Below are 14,642 nucleotides of genomic sequence, written 5' to 3' on the forward strand. Positions count from 1 at the left end.
CTGGTACTGTTATTTCCATTCCAATGACTGACTTCTATGAATTATATTCCTATCGGGTGAATACAGGAATGGAAAGGAATGATATTCAAATTCTTTTTAAAACACCTATTCAGCACAGACACTGGCAAAACAGACAGCAGCTGTTGTGAAAACCAATATGGTCAACATCCTGTAAACTGACAAGCACAAGATATCCACAGCTACAAGTTTTGGCAACTCCCAGAAGGCTAGCTGCCATCACTTCTCTCTCTTCCCCCAACAAAAGTACACAAAGAAGCAACAGCATGAAGCATACACTAAGACACACTCTCTGACTTGAATCTGCTCTGTTTAATTAAAAAAGTAGATCATTCACAAACTTCATTACTTTATCATACTATAGTATTTGTAACAATGTCGTTGTGACATTGACATACCACATAACATCAACACTGAGAATGTTAATCTTTCACAAAATCTTTTGCATGACATTCATATCCCTGTGTAATACAGTCTAACTTACTTAATCAAAATATATCTTAGTTATTCTTTCTACTATAGCAAATAGAACTATTTTACTATTCCCCAAAACCACATCTAGTCCCATTCCTCTGCTCATGCCATGTGGCGTATCTTTCACCTTCTCCTGTTCATCTAATTTCTGTGGAAAATTCAAGACCTTCTTCAATTCTTACCTTCAAAAATACTTCACTGATCAACAATAAACTCAGTAGCTCATAATTCGTCTGTGTCACTATACCTTCCTGTATTTCTTAGCCTTTTCATGTGCACAAAGAATACATATTGTACTTCCTCTCATGTCCAGAAATACTGAAACAATGCCTTACACACAACGGGCACTAAAACAATTTTTGATTCATAGCAACATCACTCTCACACCTCTGGGACACACAATATAACAAAGAATAAATTACCTGTTTCAATTAAATGCAAACAAAGCACTTCTAATGGATACTGTACAGTAGGATAGATGTTTATCATTCCTTCACAAGCCTTCTTCAACCTAGCAGTCTCATGAGGAAACTTGAAAATATAAAAGTAAAATAAAGTGAGTAGCAGAAAAATATACTTGTGAGCACTTTCCTAATTAGAATAGAAAGTCACGTTAGAGATTTTAAAAATCAACTTACTTTGGATAAACATTGAATGAAATGTCTATAAAGCACCTGGTGATCTTCACTAGGAATCTTATCTGATAAGTCCAGTGCATTCTCAAAAGCAGTTAATAGCTGAAACAAAGACACAAAAAGCTATTATCTGTGGCACACTTAAATGACAAATACAATAAATAGTTGAACACAAAAGACTTACTTATACAAACCATACCCTTAACTAGTAACTGCAAATGTGTTTTATTGTCTGGCCCTACAATTTCAATGAGGAAAAAAATGTACAATTAAGTTTGGAATACATCTAACTCCAATTGGCCAGCAGACTGCACTGAACTAATAAGGGATAACTATAAATTAGCGACATTAATTTAACAAAACATTCTTGTAAGTGCTTGCTGCTCCCTACTAACTAGTTGAGAGGTACAGTCTCATATGTTAGTGTAGCTGTTACTGCTCAGATCACTTTTAAAACATCTCTTCTGAAATCACCAGCACAGTCTTTGGAACATCTTCAGGATAGCAAATCTTCAACCTCAAAAAAAAATTTTTATTAAGTTATACTTTTGGTAAAAAACCAGAGATATGACTGAACTTTCATGAAATCATTCTTCTTACATAGTATTATTAACTGACTCTGAAGAAAATTCCAAAAGAAGCCTCCTAAATATTTTCTCAGCAAGGACAGCAATACCAGAATCCAAGGCAAGCACTTTAAAAAATACCATTCATGGGACTTCCCTGGTGGCGCAGAGGTTAAGAATCCGCCTGCCAATGCAGGGGACACGGGGGGTTCAAGCCCTGGTCCAGGAAGATCCCACATGACACGGAGCAACTAAGTCCGTGCGCCACAACTACTGAGCCTGCGCTCTAGAGCCTGTAAGCCACAACTACTGAGCCTGCACTCTAGAGCCTGCGAGCCACAACTACTGAAGCCCACATGCCTAGAGCCCGTGCTCTGTAACAAGAGAAGCCACCGCAATGAGAAGCCCATGCACCGCAACAAAGAGTAGACCCCGCTCACCGCAACTAGAGAAAGCCCGCACACAGCAACGAAGACCCAATGCAGCCAAAAATAAATATTTTTTAAAAATATATAATAAAAATAAAGAATACCATTCATTTGGTTACGTAAGTTCTACATTTTTCAAAATGAAGTTCCATGACTTTATAATAAAAATTCATAATACAGTTCACCACCTCAAATTTTCATTTTAAGGTATGGTATAAAGTCTGTATAAGTAAGTAAAATTTTACTGTGCTAATAAAGTTTAATGATCTTGCAAATAAAGAAAAAAAAAAGAAGAAGCCTAATGAACAGTCTAGCATAACACGGTTAAAAAAAATAGTAATGAAATTAATCCACGTGGTAAATATGTGATACATTTTTTCCTGAACAGACTTAAATAAGGCAGAGTATCACTAGCATTCAAGGTGAAAATAACCCTCCCCCCAAAAAAATCCTTTTATCCTATTTAACAATTAGAAATCAATTCTTAAAATGATAAGTATAATTAGTTCTCTTTCATGGAGGAGTATAGTGTAGATAATTCAAAATATTTTTACTTATTTTGACATGTGTTTGATATCCTGGTAACTGATACTATTTTAAGGAAATAAGTCATAATATGAAGACATGGTTTAAAAGAAGTTAATAAATCACCTAGTTTTGTCAACGTTCAATTTTTTTCCACAACTGAATCTATACACAGATAAACCAATACAAAAACAAATGCAAATCTTATTCTCATGTTTTTATTCCTACCACTTAGGACATGCCTGACATATAGTAATAGGTTCTCCATAAGTATTTTCTAATTAAAGGAACAAATTAATGAGTGAACAAATGAACGAACGTATAAAGAAATGAGCTTCGAATCCTATATGGAGTCTATAATTGTTCACATTTAAAAATTCTATTAAATTTAGCAAGTGTACATTGAGTGTTTATTTACTATAATATGAAATTAAGTTTACTTTTAAACTTACAAATATAAAAAATAGAATGATGAAAATATTTTCCAATTATGGTTCAAAACCAATAGGTTTTTTTAAGTCTTTTAAAAAGTCTTTTCAATTACTTGAAAATGTGTACATTAAAAAAGAATATTTCAGGCTTTCCTGGTGGCGCAGTGGTTGGGAGTCCGCCTGCCGGTGCAGGGAACGCGGGTTCGTGCCCCGGTCCGGGAGGATCCCGCATGCCACGGGGCGGGTGGGCCCGTGGGCCATGGACGCTGGGCCTGCGCGTCCGCAGCCTGTGCTCCGCAATGGGAGAGGCCGTGACAGTGAGAGGCCCGCGTACCACAAAAAAAAAAAAAAAGAAATATTTCTAGGTATAAGTACTCTAAATACGAAATATAAATACTCTAAATAAAATACTCTACAACCAACAAGGGATTAAGCTCCAAAATATACAAACAGCTCATACAGCTCGATATCAAAAAAACAAACAACCCAAACCAAAAATGGGCAGAAGCCCTAAATAGAAATTTCTCCAAAGAAGACATACAGATGGCCAAAAACCACATGAAAAGATGCTAAACACCACTAATTATTAGAGAAATGCAAATCAAAACTACAATGAGGTATCGCCTCACACGGATCATAATGGCCATCATCAAAAAATCTACAAACAATAAATGCTGGAGAAGGTGTGGAGAAAAGGGAACCCTCTTGCACTGTTGGTGGGAATGTAAATTGGTGCAGCCACTATGGAGAATAGTATGGAGGTTCCTTAAAAACTAAAAATAAAACTACCATATCACCCAGCAATCCCACTCCTGGGCATATACTCAGAGAAAACCACAACTTGAAAAGATACATGTACCCCAATGTTCATTGCAGCACTATTTACAATAGCCAAGACATGGAAGCAACCTAAATGTCCATCAACAGAGGAATGGCTAAAGAAGATGTAGTGTACATATATATATATATATATATATACAATGGAACATTACTCAGCCATAAAAAAAGAATGAAACAATGCCATTTGCAGCAACATGGATGGACCCAGAGACCGTCAAACTGAGTGAAGTAAGTCAGACAGAGAAAGACAAATATCATATGATATCATTTACATGTGGAATTTTAAAAAATGGTACAAATGAACTTGTTTACAAAACAGAAATAGAGTCACAGATGTATGTCACAAATTTATGGTTACCAGGGGGGAAAGGGCAGGGGAGAGATACATTGGGAGATTGGGATTGACATATACACACTACTATATATAAAACAGATAACTAATAAGTACCTACTGTAAAGCACAGGGAACTCTATTCTGTAATGAACTATACGGGAAAAGAATCTAAAAAAGAGTGGCTATATATATATAATATGTATAACTGACTCACTTGGCTGTACACCTGAAATTAACACAACACTGTAAATCAACTATGCTCCACAAAAAGTTAAATAAATAAGTAAATAAAATACTCTAGTTGAACTGTTAAATCTGAAAGTAATTTAGTACTCTTAGTTCATAAATATAAAGAAACACACCTTTAAGGTACAACTGTTTAGAAATTATAGCAGTTTTGCAAAAGCCAATTTCATAGTATCTTTTTTTACAGTGATTAAGTAACTGATTTATTGTGAATTCTTATGAATACAAGGAAGTAAAATTCTGATACCCTGAATATTATTTCCACTCTGTCCAGACTTAGTATGAAACTGTAGGCCTGTAGTTCTGATTTTATCAGGAAGAGCTTCTATGAATTTAAAACTGAACATTTATAAAATATCTAGTCTGACATACAGTGTTTTTCTATATCATATTGTTATGCTTCCATTTTCTAAATTCAACTAAATGATCAACTTTCATGACACAAATTGTGGGGAATAAACGGCTAGTACCAATTGTTGGGTCTCATTATTCTGATCCTCAGTACTCTCAGCCAGCAACTGGGTCAATTTCTTCCATAGCTGATGAAGTTCTTGGTTTTCTGCACCTCCTTCCTGCCGTGTCTTTATCAATTTGTGCCATGTTCGGGCCACCTATCAGGGAGATTTAAAATGGTTACTTTATCTAAAATACTAAAATGCTATTAAAAAATTTTAAATCTATAAGTAAAAATATTTTTATCTGCTAAAACACAAAAATAGCAAAAGCACAGAACTCCATCTATTACGAATTCCATAAAAAATAAGATGATTGGGCACGTCCACATAGTGCTTATATTACAAGTATGACTGAGATACCAGAGTACATACAGGGATAATGACTACATGCCCCAATCTTCATAACCTACAGCATCAGGAGTCGCACACCACAAACAGGACAATAAATTCTACAGATGATATTTTTACTTATTTTATTTATCCCTGCCCAGTTTCAAAAAAGTCTGGAAATAATGACACCTGAAATTTGAATTCCAAGTTACAGTTTTCAAAGCACTGTGATTTGTTTTGATACCACACTACAATTAATTTTCTAAATTTTTCCTTAAGCTAAAGGAAAGCTTTCTTTTAATAATGGTTTTATTAAAAGAAATCTACTACCCCAGCAAATCATTAACCAACCTCTACGTGTTTCTTTTCTTGGTAATACAGATCCACAAGTTTCTTACAGACATCACACCACTTCTGTTTGTCAACACTTAGAATAGAAGAAAAGGATTTTGAATCTGATTAATGAAAACAACTGAGGACTTAAGACACAAAAATTAAAATATCCCCAAAATAATGTTAGGCACTATTTTACATTAGAACATATCCTCTATCACACTACAGTAAAATTTTATAAAATGAGCATCTCATAAAAAAGAAAAGGTTTAAGAAATATTATCTTCTATTATATTGACTAAAAATAATATCAAAGTTCTCAAATAAGTCAATCCCCTTACGATTAGTGTTTCAATCACGATCAAGAGATTCTGTAACAACAGTTTGAAAGAAAAATGATTCACAATTCCCAGTAAATGTCTGGAGTACCTCCATATAATTTTGAATCAGTTTTATTCTAATTCAAGCCATTAAAGAAACTAGCCTTTCCTCACATATTGATTACCTTTCATAAAGATCCAGGAGCTTTTGGTAAACACCAGGTAAGTCATCCTTAGCATTTATGTGATTACATTTCTCATACAAGCTTGCTAACCCCTAAAAGAGGAAACAATAGAGATTATTCTTCCAAAGATATCTAGTGTGCTCATGTTTATTTTGCTAAATAAACTGACAATCTATGAAGATTATTTATGATAGAGATTATTATAATTTACAGATGAAATAAAATGTCTGGGATGTGCCTCCAAATAATTGGGGGTAGGAGGTAGTAGGTGAAAAAATACTGGCCATGAGTGAGTTTTTACTGAAGCTGGATGGTGGGCATAGAGGGGTTCATTTTACCATTCTCTTCACTTTTGAAAATATACTTGAAGTGTTCCACAATAAAAAAAATACCTTTTAATAATTATTATGCAATCTTAACACCTAAGACGTTACCATGTGACACTACTGTCACATGGTCAAACAAGAAAAATCCAAGTAGTCTTTGGAAATCGTCATTTTTGCTTCAAATAAAGATCAGATATCCTAAACCAATCAGTACATAATAAAAGCTGGCATTAGGCAGGTGTTACTAGATAACCCTACTCATGTTGCTGTTCATGTAAACCTGAGACAAACAGGTTCATGTTCTCCAGAGCCCACTACCCCTATTAATCATAGATTCCAAGATGTGATTGAGATATGAAACAGTTATTAAATATGAAAAAGCTGGAGAAGCCAAGTAAAAACCACGAAGACCATTAAATGAGAAGAAGGAATTTAACTAGTACTCAGAGACATAGAATTTCAAATTTTTTATATTATTTCATTTTTAAAAACGTATTTTAAAAACATAATATACATTTCTTTTCTCTCAGGTAAGCATAAAGAATATTCTTCATAAGTCTCTAATATGCACATATAATTAAGTTGGAGATTTATATAATCATGTTTCAATTTCTGTCCTAACATTTGGAAATAATCCATTGGATTGGAGATTAAATAGTGGTAAACAGCATTCTTGGCACCATTTTTTTTTTCAACTAATTTTCAGGTTTAGAAGATCAATAAATTTAATTTTTTTTCTTATTCTGAGTAAATGGAGGTTTAAATGCTAAATTGTAAAGCTGTTAGCTGTATTTTGAAAAATGGGAAAAAGTTCTTTCCTATAACATAGTAAATAAAAATGTTTACGTACCTGCCAAGCTAGTAATTGGTCTGGCTCTAGCTCAGCAGCTTTCTTATAGGCACCCTGGGCCTGGTCAGGTTGTTCTAGCTCGGCTGCAGCAACACCAATAAAAACCCAGGCATTATAGTTATTTTTCTCTTGTTTTAACACTGTCTGATTAAAAAATTAAAAGAGAAGGTAATTAAATTTTGGAAGCTCATGGACAAACAATAATCAAAAGACAGTCTACCTAGGAGTCAGGAAATCTGGATCTACCACTAAATGGACAATCTTAAGAATATCACTTAACCCCTGTGGTCTTCAGTTTCCTCGTGGAGAGGGAGTTGGACTGGATCAGTGACTGTAAGGGGTATGAAATATGAGGTATATTTTTAAAAAGCTGCCCAAGTACTCCTGATGCCTCTACCAAATGCCTCCCTCTGTCCCTTGAGAATACTGAGTATAAAAAGAACAATAAGATCATTCTTACCACCCAACCATCCTGCCTGCCTCCATGCCACACTGCTGCTAGTCCCTCACAAAACTATTTTCCATATCATTTCACCTTATCCAATTCCCATATTTTCCTTCACTATAACATCTCTCCATATTTAACAGATTTTCTTCATTGAAATTATATGCTAAGAAAGTAGGTTGACTCCAGTGTGACTGTACCAAATATGTTCAAAATGAATAGTGGCGGGACTTCCCTGGTGGCACAGTGGTTAAGAATCTGCCTGCCAATGCAGAGGACACGGTTTCGAGCCCTGGTCCAGGAAGATCCCACATGCTGCGGAGCAGCTAAGCCCATGAGCCACAACTACTGAGCCCACGTGCCACAACTACTGAAGCTTGTGCGCCTGGAGCCCGTGCTCTGCAACAAGAGAAGCCACCGCAATGAGAAGCCTGCGCACCGCAACGAAGAGTAGCCCCCACTCGCCGCAACTAGAGAAAGCCTGAGCACAGCAACAAAGACCCAAAGCAGCCAAAAATGAATAAGTAAATAAATAAATAGTGGCAATGAATGTTTAAACAACACCTATCAACTAGAATAAAAATTATATGCAGAGCTGCTTTCAGAAGTAACAACTACTTGCTAAGGTAAAATAGTTTGAAACAGAAAGCAAAGATGTTCTAGTGAAAGAAAAAACTAGTAGCTAAAATGAAATTAGCTCTTAAGGTTTTACATATTCTAGAGAAAATAAGAACATTTCCAGGAGTTGAAGCAGTCAGATTATTAGGCTTTTGTGCATCCACATAGCAGTCCTAGCAATCTGTCACCAATATGCAGCACAAGCTCCATTCTATCCCATAACACTACCTCCCAAAAAACCAGCAACAATGAGGTAACCACCAAAGCTAAGCTCCAAATACTGGGGCCTTATTAACATTTGTGTCCCCAACACCAAGAGCAATGACTGGCACATAACTGCTGAGCAAACGATAAATGCCATAGTCAACCCACAATCAGTAAGGACTGGCTATCTGTCTGATGACCAGGTTTTCAGAATCTGAAACAGACTTTTAAGGAAATAATTATAACAATGTAGTGAAAGCAAGCATGGAGTGCTGAAACAATGTGAAGAAAAGATAATCTGACTCCAAACTCCATCCACACAAGTCAGAGGAGGCTCCCTGAAGGGATGATTATACTGGGTTATAGAGGCACACAGGCAGACAAGGTGATACATCAGGCAAGACCCAGCCAATACACTAATCTCTTCACTAAAAATTTCCTTTAGTCTCAATCAACTCTCTGGTTACTACACATAAGTAATCATACATTTGCCACTGACTAGCTCCCCATCTTTGCTTTCCATTTGAGTCTCTATGGCATAAATTATAGGAATTCATGTCTGAATCAGAAAGAAGAGTGCTATGGCGCTGCTGTATATAATAAAAGCAGATTCAGATGTGCATTAGTTACATCAGCCTAGTGCTGAAAGAAACAGTCCCTCCCCTCCCACACCTCCTTCTTCTCTCCCCGTTTAAACAGACTGCCCACCTTCTTCCGTATCAGGATTAGTCCTGTCGTGGTCTCCATCCCTGCTGGGCTCAGTCACCACTAGAAACCTAACCTCACAAGGGCATCCTTCACCCCTTAAGGCTCTCATCCTATACTGTTATGTATTTATTTCCCCCAATCTTACCCAATTCTCTCCCTCCCACTGTCTAAACTCTTTATTGTAACCTCTGGAACTCCCAATCTAGACAGCCAAGGGCCCTCTCTATTTTCAATCTTTCTTTTAACTGTACCAAGTTCTGCCTCAACAAAACTCGGCTATTCCCCTACAGATCTTACTTGCTGCAGCTGATTTCTTTTCTCGAACATTCCACATCCCACCAACCAGCAGGTGAGGAAAGGGTTCTCCTTGCTCACACTGATACCTACATTCTTCCTCTACTCCTCCCTCCTTCAAAATCCCCAGTACTTTTTTTTTTTTTTTTTTTTTTGCGGTACGCGGGCCTCTCACTGTTGTGGCCTCTCCCGTTGCGGAGCACAGGCTCCAGACGCGCAGGCTCAGCGGCCATGGCTCACAGGCCCAGCCGCTACGCGGCATGTGGGATCTTCCCGGACCGGGGCACGAACCTGTGTCCCCTGCATCGGCAGGAGGACTCTCAACCACTGAGCCACCAGGGAAGCCCAAAAAAACCCCAGTACTTTTGAAGGTCAAGCCATCTGGCTATACTACAAAAAATATCCTTCTTGTTGCTACCATCTACCAGCCTCCTAGGAACTGCCCTTTCCTTCAGTGAAAATACTGTATTCTTCCTCTCCACTTCAATTCCTTTAATCATTCTAACATTCATGCAGACGACCCAATGAATGCCATGGCCTCCCAGTTACTTAGCCTCAGCATTACTCAGCCATCCAAAACCTGGGTTTCCAGTACGCACCTCTCCTATCCTCCCAGTTCAATCACTGTAATGGTAACAATTCTTTAACCTCTGTTATGTCCAATTTTTTTTTACCTCACCCCCTTTGCATTGTCACCCCACTGCTCAATTCTTACCTCTCCTTTCCCATCTTTGGCTCCATGACCAATCACTATTATCACTCCCTTGCAAACATCCTCAACTCCTTGGCCTCTCTTTCCCCTCAACTTTCTTACTACCCACAGTTGAATTCCATCATGCCCATCGCCAAGCCTGAGAAGTTTAACACAAAGGAAGAAACTACACAGCTGAGTTTACCGATTTCACTTTAATGACATGAAATCTCAAATGGATACTCATTAGGGCCTCCTAAGCTTTCTAATCCTTACTAGTAAGTTTCTTTCCTCACTATAAATGACAACTATTTCATACCTTCTTTTGTCTCAAACCTCCTATACAACTCCTCCTCCATCCTCAGGTTACACTTCACTAAGAAAATAGAAGCCGTCAGAGGGGAACATTTATCTTCCCACCCCCAAATCTGCAACCCCGACAGCTATGGATCTACATCCATCTTCCCTTCTGTTAAGATGGAAGAAGTATCAAAGGCCCTCCTCTCACGCTCTGGATCCCATCTTCACCCACCTTCCCAGGGACTTCACTCCTAGCACTACTCTGCATCTCTCCTGCACCTTCAAGTTCTCCCTCTGGACTGGAACATCCCCATCAGCATAGAAAGCAACTTTGGAATCTTGATTCTCCCATCCACAAACCAAACAGAATCGAAATGTCCACATACCATTAAAGAACAAAAACTTTAAGATACAATAGCGTTCCGCAGTACAACCCATCAAAAAACACCTAAGAGACATTCAGGTTTTGAGAACTTCGCTTTGGTAAGTTACCAACACAGAGGGAGACGAAATTAAGTGGCAGAAGCGGCTTGTCCTGGCACAGCCACTGGGACGGTCCTACTCAAAAAGCCTGACTACTTTTGTTGTATTTACACAGTAAGGGATTCACATTACAAATCAGTGATGCTCATAATCGGGTAACATTTTTATTGTGGAAGAAAAAAATACTGGTTACCTTACAATGTTTCAAAGCTTCTTTGTATTCTTTGTTTCTGATTGCATCTCTAGCATTTTTTAGAGCAGTCTTTACTTCCTTGCTGGACATGCTGTCAAAATAAAAAGCCTGAATGAATCTACAGTGAGACCTGCCTACTGCAACAGTTCCAACAAATTTAACAAACTTAACCTCTGAAAAAGGAACATGTAATTCCTTCTACATGGAACATTCTTTCCCCTAAAATAAATATATCTTATGTTTAAAAAACATAAAACCAGATCATCTCTTCAGATTTTTACTCAAATGTCACTTCCTCAATGAAACCTTCCCTTGCCACACTATTTTAAGTGTCGACACTTCCTTCCCCCAACTCCCAACCACTCAATAGTCCCTAATCTCCTGAACACTGCATTTATTTTTCTTCAAAGCACCTGTCACCATCTAATACATCAGTATATATTTTACTTCTTTATCTTATTTATTATCTGTTCCCCAACCCCACCAGAACGTTAAGTTCCAGGCAGGCAGGGATTTTTATCTGTTGTTGTTGGGTTGTTGCTGTCTAACTGCTGCATCCTCAGTACCCAGTATCTGACAAACTGTATATATTAATAAACATTTGTTGAATTGAATTGTTATTTGAATTATAACCACTCCCCATGTAGTAGGTTAAAACACAGATGATCTTATGTGCCAGGATGGAAAACACATGCCAAGCTCAATCCAGTTCTACACGAAGCAAGAACAATCAGTCTAAGTCACAGAGTGAAAACACAAACACAAATTTCACTAACTATGATATAAGAGTTTAAGAAAGCATTCTGTTTTAATGTTAGTTTCTATAAAATATAAATCAGGATATTAACTTTCTTCACAGTAAGAACTACTTTAGGATTACAGTAATATAGTATTCTTTGTAATATGGTATTCTTTGAAGAGAAATAAATGTAATGTTCACACTTAAATGAAGGCACTTAATATGCAAGAGGACTATATACTAATTTCAGCCATAAAAAGATATTTCAACTCCAACATAAATAGACAGATATTTTAATTGGTAGACAAAGTATTTCTTCACTTAATCTTAAAATATAAGATACACTAATGTAATTTTAAATAAACTAACATATCTTAAGATTTCACAGCTTATTCTGGTTTACCAATAAACCAGTCAAATCCAACTACAACTTGATGTTGAAAAAAGAAACATTTTTTTGCCCACTCCGCTGAATTCTAATCTCAAGAAGGCAAAACAAAGCTAGGTAAACATTAGGTCATTATAGACCACTGATGTTCAAGGCAGCAAAATGAACCAAGAAGATGGCTTGCTGACATGGTACACAGACAGTCCTTTATTTCCAAAGAGGCTGAGGCAGAAGTACAAGATCAAAGAAATTTAAGAAGCTACGGAGGGCTTCCCTGGTGGCGCAGTGGTTGAGAGTCCGCCTGCCGATGCAGGGGACGCGGGTTCGTGTCCCAGTCCAGGAAGATCCCACATGCCGTGGAGCAGCTGGGCCCGTGAGACATGGCCGCTGAGCCTGCGTGTCCGGAGCCTGTGCTCCGCAACGGGAGAGGCCACAACAGTGAGAGCCCCGTGTACCGGAAAAGAAGAAAAAAAAAAAGAAGCTAGGGAATTTTTTTAAAAAACAATCCTTTTGACTTAAGGAATTTTAGATTCAAATAATATAAAAATTAAGATATCATAATATCAATTTATCTACAGCCAAAACGAGATTCCCTAAATAGGCAGAAAAGTGACTTTTTCCGTAGTTACAATAATTAGATAATTAAAGCAACATATTTCATATGCTCTTATTTTAGAAATTGCTCTGTTACCTGAAATTATCTTGGCATAAATTTATAGAGGCAAACTTCAGAAGGATTTTTTTTATAGTCTACAAATCTTGTTTGGAGCAGGCAACAAATTTCTATGCTGATTTCACTTTAAATTTCTCACACCAAAGTTATCTTTGGTAGATAAACCCGCAGACTAAAAAGAAGAGAACATCAATGATGATGATAACTAATCTGGACCAACTGAAAGGGATAAAAAGAGGCATCCAAGGGAAAAAAAAAATCAAGAGGGACTTCCCTGGTTGCACAGTGTAAGAACCCGCCTGCCAATGCAGGGGACACGGGTTCAAGCTCTGATCCGGGAAGATCCCACATGTCGCAGAGCAACTAACCCCGTGCACCACAACTACTGAGCCTGCGCTCTAGAGCCCATGAGTCACAACTACTGAAGCCCGCGTGCCACAACTACTGAAGCCCGTGCGCCTAGAGCTGGTGCTCCGCAACAAGAGAAGCCACGGCAATGAGAAGCCCATGCACCACAAGGAAGAGTAGCCCCCGCTCACCGCAACCAGAGAAAGCCCGCACACAGCAACAAAAGACCCAATGCAGCCAAAAATAAATAAATAAATTTTTTTTAAAGTTATAAGAAAAAAAAAAGAACAAAGGCAGTTTTAAGACAAGACCAAGCAAAAAAAAAAAGAATGCAACTTTTCCAGGATAAAGATCACCATCTTTTCTATCACCCAACATACGAGTAAAAGCACATCTGGACAAAGTAGAACCAACTAGCACTAAAACAACATGCAGCTATGCAGCTCTCAAGCTATATGCTGTATATGACACAAAAGAAACAGAAAGGAAGGCCTCTGCTCTAAAGAATACAATCGCAATCAAGAGAAAGACCTAAGACATATGAGTCATTAAAGAATCAAATGCTAAATTAAGGATGAGTGCAAGTGCAATAGGAGTTCAGAGAAGAGAAGTGTGGGGTGAAGTAATTAACAGCTACTAGATGGAGAAAGGATTTGAGAATGGAGGGAAGAAGGAAAATTACTCCAGCCAGAGACACTGATTGCACGAGCAAAGTTGGAGAGACAGGAATGAGCATGGCACGTGGAGGAAACAATAAGGAAACCAGGCTGAATGGAACAGAAGGGACTTGCTGAAGAACAGGAAAATTAGGCTGGGTAGGTAAAGTAGAGCACCAGATTACAGAAGACCTTGAAAATGAGACAGAAAAATTTGGATTTAAATGGAGCAGCAAACATGGAGCTGTCAAATGCTTCTAAGTAGGTTACTTCTTTTTTTTTTTTTTTTTGCGGTACGCGGGCCTCTCACTGTTATGGCCTCTCCCATTGCGGAGCACAGGCTCCGGACGCTCAGGCTTAGCGGCCATGGCTCACGGGCCCAGCCCCTCTGCCGCATGTGGGATCTTCCTGGACTGGGGCACGAAGCCGTGTCCCCTGCATCGGCAGGCGGACTCTCAACCACTGCGCCACTAGGGAAGCCCATAAGTAGGTTACTTTTAAAGACCATATGAGACAAACTCCATTCTTCTCTTGGTAACCAGTTCTAATGTTCAATATCCTTCTACATCTCTATATGTCTCCACATATAATTACACCTACACTTGC

The 14,642-nt window shown here is 37.9% G+C and overlaps 1 protein-coding gene across 1 annotated transcript in view; it reads right to left on the minus strand.

Moving 5' to 3' along the window:
• SKIC3 (SKI3 subunit of superkiller complex) overlaps positions 1-14,642 on the minus strand; it is a 242,511-nt gene that overhangs the window by 66,502 nt on the left and 161,367 nt on the right. Inside the window, exons 5-11 of the mRNA XM_060143291.1 lie at positions 11,233-11,323; positions 7,297-7,440; positions 6,121-6,212; positions 5,634-5,709; positions 4,968-5,108; positions 1,131-1,229; positions 915-1,023 (exon numbers count right to left, since the gene is read on the minus strand). Coding sequence (XP_059999274.1) covers positions 915-1,023; positions 1,131-1,229; positions 4,968-5,108; positions 5,634-5,709; positions 6,121-6,212; positions 7,297-7,440; positions 11,233-11,322 — 751 coding nt within the window. The 5' untranslated portion in view covers position 11,323. The remainder of the gene's footprint in view (positions 1-914; positions 1,024-1,130; positions 1,230-4,967; positions 5,109-5,633; positions 5,710-6,120; positions 6,213-7,296; positions 7,441-11,232; positions 11,324-14,642) is intronic.

The sequence above is a fragment of the Lagenorhynchus albirostris genome, chromosome 3 (genome assembly GCF_949774975.1).
Source record: "Lagenorhynchus albirostris chromosome 3, mLagAlb1.1, whole genome shotgun sequence".
Lineage (NCBI taxonomy): Eukaryota > Metazoa > Chordata > Mammalia > Artiodactyla > Delphinidae > Lagenorhynchus > Lagenorhynchus albirostris.